The sequence below is a fragment of the Diaporthe amygdali genome (assembly GCF_026229845.1).
Source record: "Diaporthe amygdali strain CAA958 chromosome Unknown NODE_1_length_4327563_cov_65_473760, whole genome shotgun sequence".
Classification (NCBI taxonomy): Eukaryota; Fungi; Ascomycota; class Sordariomycetes; order Diaporthales; family Diaporthaceae; genus Diaporthe; species Diaporthe amygdali.
In genome coordinates this window covers 2255224-2268480 of record NW_026517021.1, presented here as the reverse complement: position 1 = coordinate 2268480, position 13257 = coordinate 2255224, and the positions used below count along the sequence as shown (strand labels likewise).

Below are 13257 nucleotides of genomic sequence, written 5' to 3'. Positions count from 1 at the left end.
TCTGCAAAGCCCACTCCGTGCGTCTTTGTGTGTCCGGGTTAGTGCCAAGGTCCAATTAAACATGCAGTGTCGAAGTTGCACTCAGGCACAGCATGCCGTTCTGGCCGTGGGCCAAACGTGAGCCAAATGTTTCGATCTGCAGCCGCGGACCAAGAACACCACACACACTATCAACACCTGGACACGCACCAGTACAGAAGTGGGCAAGCAGAGACGTCGGCGTTAATTGCCAGGGGGCGATCTAGTCTGGCCCCCATTGCTCAGGCCCAGCCAGAGCTTGCCCCTGGCTAGTCGATCCTTTTGGGCCAGCGTGGGACGCGGTGCTAAACCGTCTTGGACTGAATATCGACCAAGTAGATACAGGGTGGGTGATGATGGTGTGAGTGGATCTGGGGTTGAAGTCAATCGGTTGATATGAAGAAACCTGGACGGGACTCGCTCCACCCGGCATATCGAGCTGTACCGCAGCAACAAGTGCAAGCTTGTGTTGCATCCAGCACCACTCCCTGCCCGATCACTTTCCTTTTCTGTCCTGAGGCGCGTTCACCTCTTCCTCGAGCTCCTCTTGTCTTGTCTATCTTTCCCGACTAAGGGCTTTCTTGTCCACTTCCCTTTGCTTTCCTCACTCGCATTGCCCCCTCAACTTCCCACGGGGCCATCGTCGGTTTTTCCTCTCCAGCACGTCGTATTGTTCCTCACTTGGCGCGGCATCTTTACTGATTCTGCTTGCGATTTTCCGTGGTTTGCATCTCATTTGCATTGTCTGGTAGCGCCCTTTGTCTCGGACCATCACTGCTTCATAGAGATCAGCCACTGCGTTCCAGTCGCGATAGCTCTTTCTATCTCAGCATTTGCGACGGACCAGCCTATTTTCTCCATCTCTCTATCTATCTCAGCTGCGCACCTCGTTTCGTGCCCCGTTTGAGGCCATTGGAAGTCTGGGGGATGCTGGAGCTGCTCGTGCTCTCACGAACTACCTCTACGTAATATCTAATACCTAATCAGGTCAACAAGAAGAACCAGAGTCTGGTACTCACGACCAAGGATCTACTGAGGGCTTCACTGTTCTCGGTCATCCGGCATTTATCGACTCTGATCAGTCGCGTCTATTGTCACCTTTCAGCACACACGTCAGCGCCCCCTTTGGGCTCCCGTTCATCTGAACTCGAGTTGCTACCTGAGATGATTTGATCAAGCGACAACCAGTCAAACTGATTCATCGTGTACCCTCGAACCTGGGTTGGAGATTTCGTGGCCTGCCAACCCACTACCGACAAACCAGCGGTCTCAGGTAAAACGACATCATGCGTTCTGCCGCTCTTCTGACAACATGGGCCACTACTGCTTTGGCGTTCTATCCATTCATTCCATCATACAGAGAGGGTGACGACCCAACGACGTACAAGCTCTCCCAGAAGGCCTCTACTCGCAATGATGGACTTTCAACGGAAAACGCAGATCGCGAAGCCCGGCGCTTGAGTCGCAAATATGCCTCAAAGGCATCCCGAACATCACCCGGCTCAGAGACTCTGGTCGGCAGAGACAACAAGTACCCCGTTGCCACAGCGGCAACGCCTTCCGGGACGAACAGTGTCGGGGTTGACCAAGACGGCACGGACTTCTCATATTTTATCGAAGCAAGCCTGGGGTCAAGCAGCAAATCCTTGTACATGCTCTGTGATACAGGAGCTGGTACCACTTGGGTGATGGGATCAGATTGCGGCTCAACGGCCTGCACAATGCATACGACCTGGGGACCGTCAGAATCGACCACATCAAAGGCCATTGGCGATGGCTTCTCAATCAATTATGGCACAGGGTCGGTCAAGGGATCGTTGACGGAAGACTCGATGTCAATTGCGTCTGTGAAAGTGACCATGACGCTCGGCGTGGCCAACACTGCCTCTAATGACTTCAACAATTTTGCGTTTGACGGTATTCTGGGTTTGTCGATGAACAAAGGCGAGACTGACAACTTCATGGGAAGCGTCAAAGAAGACAAGCTTCTCAAATCCAACGTGTTCAGTGTTGCTCTCGACAGGGCCGAGGACGGCCCAAACACAGGGGAGCTCACATTCGGTGGCGTCGACTCCAACAAGTTCACGGGAGGGATCACCTACACGTCCGTCGACGCATCAGCCAATGGAGACTGGGCAATTGCGATGGATAACATTGGCTATGACGGCAACAAAGCCGGTGTTACGGGGAGGCTCGCTTACATTGATACTGGGACGACCTATGCATTCGGCCCCTCTAAGGATGTTGCGGCTCTTCACAAGGTCATCCCAGGTGCCAGCAGCTCCGATGGGGTGACTTTCACCGCGCCTTGTGATAGCGATAAGTCCATCACTGTTACGTTCTCGGGCGTCGACCAGAAGATTTCGGTCAAGGACTGGCTGTCGGAACCGTCAAGCAGCGGTGTCTGCACGAGCAATATCTACGGCCGGGAGGTTGTCAGTGGCGCGTGGTTGCTTGGCGCTGTTTACTTGAAGAATGTCTATACTGTGTTTGATATCGACCAGACACGAATCGGTATGTTTTGTTTTGTTTTTGAACCAATTTCATGATCGTAATCGCGCCTTCAAATACTAATTTATCGCCAGGTTTTGCATCCAAGGCAGTGGCTACGTCGACTTCGACATCAAAATCAAGCACAAGCACCAGCACCACAGACTCGACAGCCACTCCTAGTGCGAGTGCAAGTGGTACAACTGGCGTAGCGGCTGGCTCAAGTGGCCACGAAACCTCACCAGGAGCAACTGCTGCGGCTGAGACAAGTTCTACCACGACCACATCCGCGGCAGCATCACCTGGGAAGCAGTTGATGCTCGGAACATACACATCAATGCTGTTCATTGCTGGCGTTGTTGCGATGATGATACAGCAGTGAGTAGTAGATGGAGGGTTCCAAGCAAAGAAGGGTCTGAAAATAAGCTAGACCAGGGGGGCCTCAGTGAAAGCAAGCGAAGAGGCGCTCGCCAAAGTGATATATTCTAGTGAGAAGCAAAGCGCTTCAGAATTAAAAAGGAGAGGATCATGACACCTGTTTCCCAGCAAGATACCCCCGAACCCTCGACCGGAAGGTGTGAGGGTCCGTCCGCAAAAGAGGGCCCGAAATTGGGCCGGGCACTTCATACATACATGCATACATAACACATTGTAATGTGTATATTGAGAATATACGCACAGTAATAATTCAATTCACAATATAGTCTCTGCCCATCTGCTCGTGCCCGTATAGCCGTGACGTTTGTGGCTCTGTGCTGCGACGGGAGATCCCTACCGCTTTGTGACCCGGCATGGGCGGGCCACGGGCCACGGGCCCCTGGCCGGATCCGTAGTCGAATAGACAGACCCCTGACCGCGAACCCAGACGCATATGTGTACTACACAATCCCATCTGACGGCTGACAAGCCTTGAAAGAAGGACAACAAGTAACCAGTCCAGCAAAATAGGTCTGTCTGAGCCAGGAAACATCCACCTTCGTTACCCCATCGTCGACGCAGTCAGCAGGCTGGAAAGAACCAAGAGATTCGAAGTTCCCTACCCAACAATGAGCTCGCGATAAGCTCCGACAAACGATGGCCGAGGCCAGATCGCAACACCATGCCGGCAGCGCCGAAGCAGCGAGCACCCGCGACCCAGAAGCTGAGGCCTTACTGTTCGACGACGACGGAGGGTCCTCGGATGGCGACGATGATATTGCCAAGGAACAAAAACAAGACCCGGCAGCAACCGGCGCCGCAAATGGGGCAACGAGGCCGCCAGGAGCCGCCGCCGCCGCCCCGGCGCACGGCGCGATGAGGACGCCCTCGTCCCCAGGGACCCCGACACCACCAGGGCAACGGACGCCGCGCACACCCCAGCGAGTCCGCTTCGATCCGAACCCCACGATCCTCCACGGTCGCACGCCCAATGGCACGGCGGACAGCTTCGACAGCCAGCGACGCGGCTCGTCCTCTTCGGACCAGCGCGACAGCTTCGACGACCTTGACTTCGACATCGACGGCGGCGACGGCGGCGACGGGCAGCACCGCCGGCCGCTGCTGACGGGCATCGAGGCGCCCAGCGTGGCGCTGGCCAACGGGCCCTGGGGCGGCGAGCACGAAGACGCCGACAGCTGGGCCGAGAGCGAGCGCCAGCGGCCCAAGTCCGGGCTGCGGGCGGCCTTCATGAACATGGCCAACAGCATCATCGGCGCGGGCATCATCGGCCAGCCGTACGCGTTCAAGCAGGCCGGGCTGCTGTCGGGCGTGGTCCTGCTCGTGGGCCTGACCGTCGTCGTCGACTGGACCATCTGCCTGATCGTCGTCAACAGCAAGCTCAGCGGCGCCAACAGCTTCCAGGGCACCGTCGAGCACTGCTTCGGGAGGAGTGGCCTCATTGCCATTAGCCTCGCGCAGTGGCTCTTTGCGTTCGGCGGCATGGTGGCGTTCGGGGTCATCGTGGGCGACACAATACCACACGTGCTGCAGGCCGTTTGGCCCGGCCTTAGCGACATGCCGGTGCTTGGGATACTGGCGGATAGAAGAGCTGTGATTGTGATATTCATACTTGGGGTCAGCTACCCATTGACATTATATAGAGACATCGCGAAGGTGAGTCCACCCTTGCTGTACCTGCTGCCATCCCAGCCACCCCAGGATGTATGTCCAGACACATGCTGACCCACGAGAAGCTTGCAAAAGCTAGCACGCTTGCCTTGATCAGCATGGTGGTCATTCTAGTTACTGTAATAATCCAGGGTATCTTGGTGCCCTCAGAGGACCGGGGATCCTTCAGCACGCCACTCCTCACGGTAAACACAGGTATACTCCCAGCCATAGGGGTAATATCATTTGGTATGTCTACGACCCTGCGTCCCTGCGGCAAGTTGTTGTGACTCTGACCACCTACGCAGCCTTTGTCTGCCATCATAACTCCCTCCTGATCTACGGCTCCCTCAAAACGCCCACCATCGACCGCTTCAGCCGTGTCACGCACTTCTCCACGGGCGTGTCGATGCTGGCGTGCCTGCTCATGGCGCTCGCCGGCTTCATCACGTTCGGCGACAAGACGCTGGGCAACATCCTCAACAACTTCCCCGCCGACAACACCATGGTCAACATCGCGCGGCTGTGCCTCGGCCTCAACATGCTCACGACGCTGCCCCTCGAGGCCTTCGTCTGCCGCGAGGTCATGCTCAACTACTACTTCCCGGGCGAGCCCTTCAACATGCACCTCCACCTCATCTTCAGCACGAGCCTCGTCGTCAGCGCCACCGTGCTGAGCGTCATGACCTGCGACCTGGGCTCCGTGTTCGAGCTCGTCGGCGCTACGAGCGCGTGCGCCATGGCTTATATACTCCCTCCGCTATGTTATATAAAGCTGTCTTCCAGGTCGTGGAAGACATATGTCGCCGTCGCCATCGTGGTTTTCGGATGCGGTGTCATGGTCATAAGTACCCTCCTAGCGGTGGGTAAAATAATCAGAGGTGCGTCCGCTCAGCCCTTCTCCGCCGATCCCATCGCACTTCACTCCCTATTCGAGCTTCAACTGACACTCTGCGAATCACCAGGTGAAGGAGGTGTTTCACAATGTATGTAAAGACAACGACGCTGGGAAAGGCATCGCATATCCGCTCGCCGCGGAACTGGCCACATAGATATTAGATGAAACTGGGTGACTCCAACAAGGTCACACTAGGCCACGGCATCAGACCGAACAAACAGCGGGAACCCACTGCTTTTCCAAAATAACGAGGAATTGCACATGATAGCTGGCCCCAAAGCCCGAGTGACTGCTCTTCAGCCTTACGGGGGCCCGCGCAGTGATTTCAGCTCGGCAGATGACGACGCCCACAAGTTACACGGCGTCGGGTGGCCTGGGCCGTTCGAATGGCGAGCTCCAGGGAGTGAGTTACTCAAGAGTGTTAGACAGCGGGGGGGGATATGGGGCTATCGCATGCTCAGTCAGCCCACGCTGTCCGGAGCCTGACCCTACAGGAGCTGGCGGTCAGCCGGCGTGGAGGTAGACTCTGGGCCTTACGGGTGTGACCTTGTTGTCTTACACCCTTTTCCTCCTTAGCTGCCTGGGTACTCGCTGTCTTGATAGAGAACGAGAACCTTTTTCTCGTGGAAACCTGTTGACCCAGACCCGGACCGTCGCCCCGATGCGCCTCGGCGCGAGACCGAGCGAGTACAAGGTTTGCTCGCTAGGTCACCTAGTTATCGGGACCTCCACGATGTGTGGAGGTAGATGGGACCCCGAAGCGTCGTGCATGAAGTGTAATCACCACTAGGAAGCAACTAATAGGGTAGCCTCGACTTTTCGGGTGCAGCGGGTATGTATGGATGCAGCCTCACTGGACCACCATCTCCCACCCTACCAGCCTGCCTGCATGCAAGCCTCCCAGAGCGGGGTGGATTAGGGGGGTATCACGGGTTGCCTTGAATCAGATAACGGATCCCAAGACCCAGATCAGATCAGATCAGTCGTTGCTACCTGCCCCCAGTCTCTTAAATGCCATCATATATAAACCCCGCCTTTTGCCGTTGCTTGATTCCTGGTACAGAAAACAGTAGTTCATTCCTCTTATAAGCCAAAACAAGAATAAAAAAACCCAAGCAAGGTTCACGATATATCTCCCGTACTACCAGCCAACGTGCACGCAAAGAAGACTTCGCTATACGCAGCACCCAACCGGTTAACAACATTAGCCCAGCATGCACGGAACTGCCTGCCCCAAGTGCGGAGCCTCGTCTGACGGTTCTTCCAAGACATGCGGGAGCTGTGGCGCTGTCCGTCTCCTCTCCTCCCCCATGCCTTGTCGTCTTGCTACCGGGCCTGGAACATGATATGCTGACCGCCTACGCTTACGCAGACCTGCCCTCAGTAGACCTGTGATGCTTGCTGTCCTGTCTGAGATCTGAACTGAGATTGTCTCTGCTGGAGCGGGTTTCGGTGGCATCATGTCTTGGGTGCTGTCCCTGCTGTGAAGGGGAATTAGTTCGGGAGGGGGCGGGACTGTTTTCGGAGGCATCCATATATCTATGAATCTCGAGGCAATATAGTCCCTTTCACCACTGCCCGCGTTTCTGGAACCAGGACGCCGCTGATCTGCCATGTCTCACTAATTTCAGGGTCCTATCAACTTGACGTGACCTCGTTCCAGCCTCGCTTCAGTGTCCTTTGGTGGGTGCTATGTATCTTCATATATACTCAAGATTAAATTCTTCACCGTTACCATGTTAACGACCTTATTGTCCCGTTCTCCCTAACAGCCACGACGACAACACCATAACCCTCCGTATTGCTGTTGTTTGATAAGAATACCTTGGGCGCTCCGCTCTAGGCGTTCCGAACTTTATAGACACAAGAGGCAACGATATTCATGATATAACCAAATACCTAAGCATCAGGGTAGGATTCAGAGATCGGACTGTATCAAAGAAGCAGACAGACCAAACCTTCTGCTATTCCCCCCAGTGTACAGTACAGTACCACAAAAGTGTGACGAGGCAAGACAAGGCTCATGGTAGTTAGAGACAAGTTAACTAGTATTGTACACAAGATGTATCCACTAATCGCAATGAGGATCTGTATCGCGAAAAGCAGGCTACCTAAAAGACCCGGGCAGCCATCTCCCCAGAAGTTGGAAAAAATGAGGCGACACGACAACGCAGGCAGCCCGTTAAATTATCAAAAGGAAAAAAGAGTCGAAAAGAGATATAAGGAAACGACCACACAACCCGGGAGATTCCGGTGACCCGAGAGGAGGACTGTACGCAAACAGGCTCGTCTCCCCCGCCAGATCCATGTTCCTCCCAGTCCGAATAGATATCGAAGTGTTTTGGTTGGAAGAAGGGAGTGAATAGCGGATGATGGAGAGATATTTACGACGAGAGCTCGGCCGTGGCGGATCCCCCGGTACGTCAATTCGTGCCCACCTTACACACAACACGCAGTTGTCCTTGTCTCTGATTTCTGTGATCCTTTCGCACGCACAAGACACCACTCGCAAACCCCCGTTGCCCGTCCAGACCACGCCGTTGTCAGATGCGGGCCAAAAGACACCGCTGTTTCCTGTTCCGAAGTATACGAGCGATTAAACCCCCGCCGTGTATTGCCCCGACCAGAGAGGACACGCCGGTCCGATGAAGATAGGTATGCGGTGACATGAGGCGTGCACGACGACCACGGCCGATTGGTATTAACGCCAGCCGAAAATAAAAAGAGAGACGTCACCCCGGAGACTCTTTTGCCATCTTTGACATTATTCCTGATCGCTGTCTCTAGATCAAGCCCAAGTGGCCCACAAACCAAGCCATCGACAAGATTTGAGGGACTGTAGGCTAGTCGTGGGAATGTCGATGACGGATCACATCACCGGAGTAGCCTGGTCGAAAGGAGCCCTGATAGGCACAAGTGCGGATCCCTTACAGGACGAGGCACTTGTGCTTCTTGCTGCCACCTTTCCGCTGCAGCAGTGCAGCACGTGTGGCATGCTCGAAAACCTCTCTGACACCCTCGTTGGTCTTGGCTGAGCACTCGAGATACTTGTAGGCACCAATCTTCTTGCGGACCTCCTCACCCTATTTGATGGCATCCCGGTTAGCAATCCGTGTCGTTCTCAACCAGATAAAGGTGTTGCCACGGGACTGTCATCCTCAGGCAGACACAGGGGCAGTGGACTCACCTCCTCGGGGCTGACAGGCTTCTGGCTTGTCTTGCGGAGCTCTTCAATAGTCTTGTTGTCGTAACGCAGATCCTTCTTGCAACCAACGAGGATGATGGGAAGGCCTTGGCAGAAATGGAGGACCTCAGAAATCCACTGCAGGAGGCAACGTTATCAGCAGCTGACTCATTGGGTGCTTCACACGAGCACGAGACCATGTGGGTGTGAGGGCCTTACCTTCTCCTGCACGTTGTCCAAAGAGTCGGGTGAGTCAACAGCAAAGCAGATCAGGATAACGTGAGAGTCGGGGTATGACAGCGGTCGGAGACGGTCGTAATCTTCCTGGCCAGCAGTATCCCATAGTGCCAGCTCGACGTGCTTGCCATCAACCTCGACATCGGCGACGTAGTTCTCGAAAACGGTGGGGACGTAGACCTAGTAAAATTAGACACGCGCTTGTGATGCGAGACGATATTGTGTATTGTGCACAGCGGGGCGGGGACGGTGTTTGCGGGCGAGAGCAGCCTTTGGGATCAGATGACGAGGTGGAAGAGGTGTTGGTGGTGGTGGTGGTGGTGGTGGTTGTTGTTGTGGTTGTTGTTGACTTTTGCCAGATAGGCGGCCTCGCGACAGGGGACGGTGAATGGGGGAGATGACGAATTCGGGATCGACGCGGCAAAACGGCGTGTCTCTTACCTCGGGGAAGGTACCCTTGGAGAAAACACTGGGATTGAAGTCAGCAGGGCGAGGACAACGGAGATGGGGCGGCGTTGAGGGCTGTCGATGGGAGCGGTAGATGGGCGGTGGCAGATGAAGCAGGCGATAGATAGGCAGATAGCAGCAGCCGCAGTCGCAGCAGAGGCAGCAGAAGCAAGCAGCTGGAGGAGGAGTGGCTACTCACATCAACAGACATGTTTTTCCACAAGCACCATCGCCGACAATGACGAGCTTTCGGCGGAGTTCGGCCATTTTGGAGGATGTGATTTGGGCGTTGAAGGGTTGCGGTTATGGGGAAGGATTGCAGGCTGGTGAGAAGCAGTCGATGGGTGAAGTCAAAGATGGACGGGGAGGAGGAAGAACGGGCGTGACGGTTTGTTTCTCAATGGATGGAGGAAGAGGCAGTGGAAGTAGAGGTCGGTGGTTCCAAGGTTTGGGTTGGGGTGGCAGGGGCCAAGCGACAGCGACGGAGTGGGGCACTCACAGGCTGTGAATAAAGGGGGTTTGGCAGTAAGAGATTACATTGCCTACCTACCTAACCTGACCTGACCTGACCTGGCCTGGGCCAGCCCGCCTGGGGAGGGGGGTTGCCCCTAGGGCCTGCCTGCACTGCCTTCTCACTTGCCCTGCCCTGTCCTGCCTTGCCTTGCCTTTTGCCTCGCCTGCATCTGCCTGTTCCTCTCTTGGGGTCACCTACAGCTATGCTCTCTGCTCCTCTCTGTTCTGCTATGCCATGATGCTGAGCCTCGAGTTTATTGCAAGAGGCAGCCCGGTTTGCAGGCCCCAGATGACCCCCAAATGACACGCCTGGGCACTCACACAGAGACAATCAACTTAAGCTCTGGGCTACCTTGGTTTCAGCTGGCATCGACACACTTTCAAAAGAGAGAGAGAGAGAAAGCGAGCGAGAGCCTGATTCGCACGCACATTGGCACGACCCGTCACCCGTCTTCAGGGTTCTTCTTTCACTACCCAGGTACCACACACAATCCCTAAATCTCCGTCTTTCTCTTGCTTCTTTCTTTCAGCACACTTGTCACAGCCACCAGATATTTACCTACTCACCGGATCCTATGATACGCAGAGTTGGCTCGGGAGCAGGGAGGCGTGTGGGGAGGCCGCCAAACAAAACAAGCAAGCGACAGTACAACGAGAGAGGAATCTAACCCGCGGTCAGACTCGCTCGTGCTAGGAAGAATACAGGTAATGTTCCGTACCCAATTCCCTGTACCCATCCAGTGCCATCGTCACGTCAGCCCTACCTAGTCTGCTGGGCAGTGGGCATCTTTCACCTACGGCCTGCAAGATGATGAAGACTTTGATTCTTCCGATAGGCATTTGATAATACTGATGATGACGGTCTGACGACCGTCTTGCTGGACCGTCGGACGAATATCCTGCACAGTCCAACCCTAGTGCCGCATTCGGTGCAGTTTGGGGGAAAGGGCCGGAAGACACGCATCGTATTAAAACCGTATACGCAGCAATGGGAGTCTGGTACCCAGAACCAACCAACCTTGGAAAACTGATAGGAGATAACAGCCCGCCCGGCCTGCTGTGTACACAACACCGTCCTCTGGGCCTCCTCCAGGGTCTGCCCTGCCAATCTTGCATCCAACTACCTGCTTCCTTGGTACCTAGCAGTGCCTAGGTAGGGGCGGGTATTGCCCAGCGCGACGTTGAGCACGGGAGTAAGCACAGGCTGCATACGGGTCTGGACCTTCACATGCGTCCACCCAGAAGGGGTGGTTGGTCCAGTGGCAACTCGTGGGACATGCGACATGCGACACACTCTCTCACCCCGTGTGCCGCCACGAACGCGTTCTTTGCTGACAACCAGCGGAATACTCAGCCCGCGCTGCCCTTTGTGTGGCCGGCTGCCGAGCCTCAGTGCTCCCCAGTCGCAGCCGTGAAGTGGTTCGCCAGGGTTCGGTTTCCTTTGTTGCTTCTGGCAACCAAAGTCCTACCAGGTACATGTCGTCACACGGACCTGTAGGACTTCCCCGGAATCCGGGACACGTGTAGTGCTAGTCTTGGCTAACGTCCGGACATAGCTCGTCAATTTGACGTGACCGGTATATACATGTGTGTTCAACAACCAGTTATGCCGATGCTCTCTAGTGGGTGCTGGATAGTTTACTATGGTTCACACAACTTCTCATATGCCAACCGTCGCCATCAAATACTGCCACTTGTCATTCATCAGCGTCATTCGGAAGCCTATTCACAGGAACCTATCCACCTAACAAGTGAAGTAGCATCATTACCTGATGAATTGAATGAGCATAAACGGACTCGTCTGAAACACAACGAAAAAGGACATAATCACTGCCCGGTCATGACTTCTAGTTCACAATCTTCATTTGTTCATCGAACGTTATCCCCAGGATAGGCCATCTTGTGGCATGACCTCAAAGAAATGTCAGGGGTGCCCATCACATGCAAAGCCAGGTGTCAAGAATACAGCTCGCCGTTTGCCAAAACGTTCGACTTAATCCGTAGCAATCACCAAAGAAAGAAAACATCCACATAATTCATTATCTGATACAATTTCAGCCCACCTCATCACAACACAACCGTGATGGGTTTCCTTCGTTCCCTATCCCAGAGCCCACCTACCATCGATGCGTTTACCAGCAGACATGATGCCTCCCTTGCCGAGCGGAACCTTTCTCGAATGATCTCAAAAACCAGCCTCCCAAAACTAAGTATCCTCTCCAATCCTGTATTTATCACCACTCCCTCAAATGCGCCCTGCGTCTTATCAAACCCGACCCACTCCCGCCCGTAGCCCTCGTGTACATGCCCAAAGACATGCAGCCGCGGCCGCGTCCGCCACACCTCCCGCAGCAGATGCGCACAGCCCATGCTCATCAAGACGAGATGCCCCCGCGGGGCGCCGTGGGTGACGAGGATGTCCACGCCGTCCGGCACCGCGCCCGCCCACACGTCCTCCGACTTGGGGTACTGGAACGCCCAGTTGCCATACCTGGGCGAGAGGGGGCTGCCGTAGACGCGCAGCCTCCGCCCGCTGGCACACTCGATTGTCGCGGCCTCGTTGCACAGGTACGTGATGTCGCCCCAGTGCAGCTGCGCCCTCTCGCCCTCTCTGTCCCGGGACGGGTCGAGGATGGTGTCGTGGTTGCCGGCGACGACGATCTTGTGTGCGTGTGGTTGCGCCTTCAACCAGTCCAGCGCGGCCTGGAGTTCCTTCAGTGTCCCGCTCTGAGTGAGGTCTCCCGCGTGGATGAGGAGGTCACCGTCGGGGAGTGCGGTCTGGCTGTTGTGGGTGTCTGAGACGCAGACCACGGTGATGGGGTCCGATAGGGGACGATAGGGGACAATATCACGGGAGCTGTATAACTTGCGTGCGAGGTACAGCAGCGGTGAGCGCAGGAAAAGTTCCCAGGCGCTGGGCCGCGGTCTTGTTATAAGAGAGTCCATTTCCAACTGAAACTCGTACACGGTCCTGTTTCTTGAATCATCCAGCTCGCGTAGTCTTGTACACTGGCCTGAATTAGTCCTACCATGACGATAATAATTGTTGACAGATCAAGCCACTTGGCCCGATCGTCTGCGGCACAGTTGATGAAGTCGGAGTTAGTAGACTGCGCTGCAGCCTGTTGAAGAAAAGGTTGTTGCCTTCCGGTTGTTTCAATGAGGACACCCTCAAGTACAACGGGTCTCCGTATGTCTGGCAGCCTACAACGGCTTCACTAGAGAGTGAATCGAGGACTAATGAATGTGGGGGCCGAGAAGACACTTGGCTTATTCGAAGCGTGCAGCATTCAACTTGATGCTTGCGGTGCTTCAGCATATAGGGCCTGTCTGGTCTGGGACGTCCCCCGCGGCACCACAGCGAGGAGAATTGATTCCTGAAGAG

General features: G+C 55.1%; 4 protein-coding genes across 4 annotated transcripts; 2 read left to right on the top strand and 2 right to left on the bottom strand.

Moving 5' to 3' along the window:
• Positions 1-1304: 1304 nt before the first annotated feature.
• On the top strand, positions 1305-2890 carry J7T55_006262 (uncharacterized protein; the record flags this gene model as incomplete). The annotated part of the gene is made up of 2 exons (XM_053142374.1): positions 1305-2532; positions 2604-2890. 2 exons carry the CDS (start codon positions 1305-1307, stop codon positions 2888-2890), a joined length of 1515 nt encoding a protein of 504 aa, XP_053001028.1.
• A 692-nt stretch (positions 2891-3582) lies between these two features.
• Positions 3583-5645, top strand: J7T55_006261 (transmembrane transporter; the record flags this gene model as incomplete). Its single annotated transcript, XM_053142361.1, has 4 exons — positions 3583-4599; positions 4680-4809; positions 4902-5455; positions 5559-5645. The coding sequence occupies 4 exons, from the start codon at positions 3583-3585 to the stop codon at positions 5643-5645; spliced, it is 1788 nt and encodes a 595-aa protein (XP_053001027.1).
• A 2773-nt stretch (positions 5646-8418) lies between these two features.
• On the bottom strand, positions 8419-9626 carry J7T55_006260 (gtp-binding protein rhoa; the record flags this gene model as incomplete). Its single annotated transcript, XM_053142350.1, has 5 exons — positions 8419-8574; positions 8679-8813; positions 8895-9092; positions 9354-9381; positions 9559-9626. 5 exons carry the CDS (start codon positions 9624-9626, stop codon positions 8419-8421), a joined length of 585 nt encoding a protein of 194 aa, XP_053001026.1.
• Positions 9627-11939: 2313 nt separating this feature from the next.
• Positions 11940-12818, bottom strand: J7T55_006259 (uncharacterized protein; the record flags this gene model as incomplete). Its single annotated transcript, XM_053142339.1, has 1 exon — positions 11940-12818. The coding sequence occupies one exon, from the start codon at positions 12816-12818 to the stop codon at positions 11940-11942; it is 879 nt and encodes a 292-aa protein (XP_053001025.1).
• Positions 12819-13257: the final 439 nt, after the last annotated feature.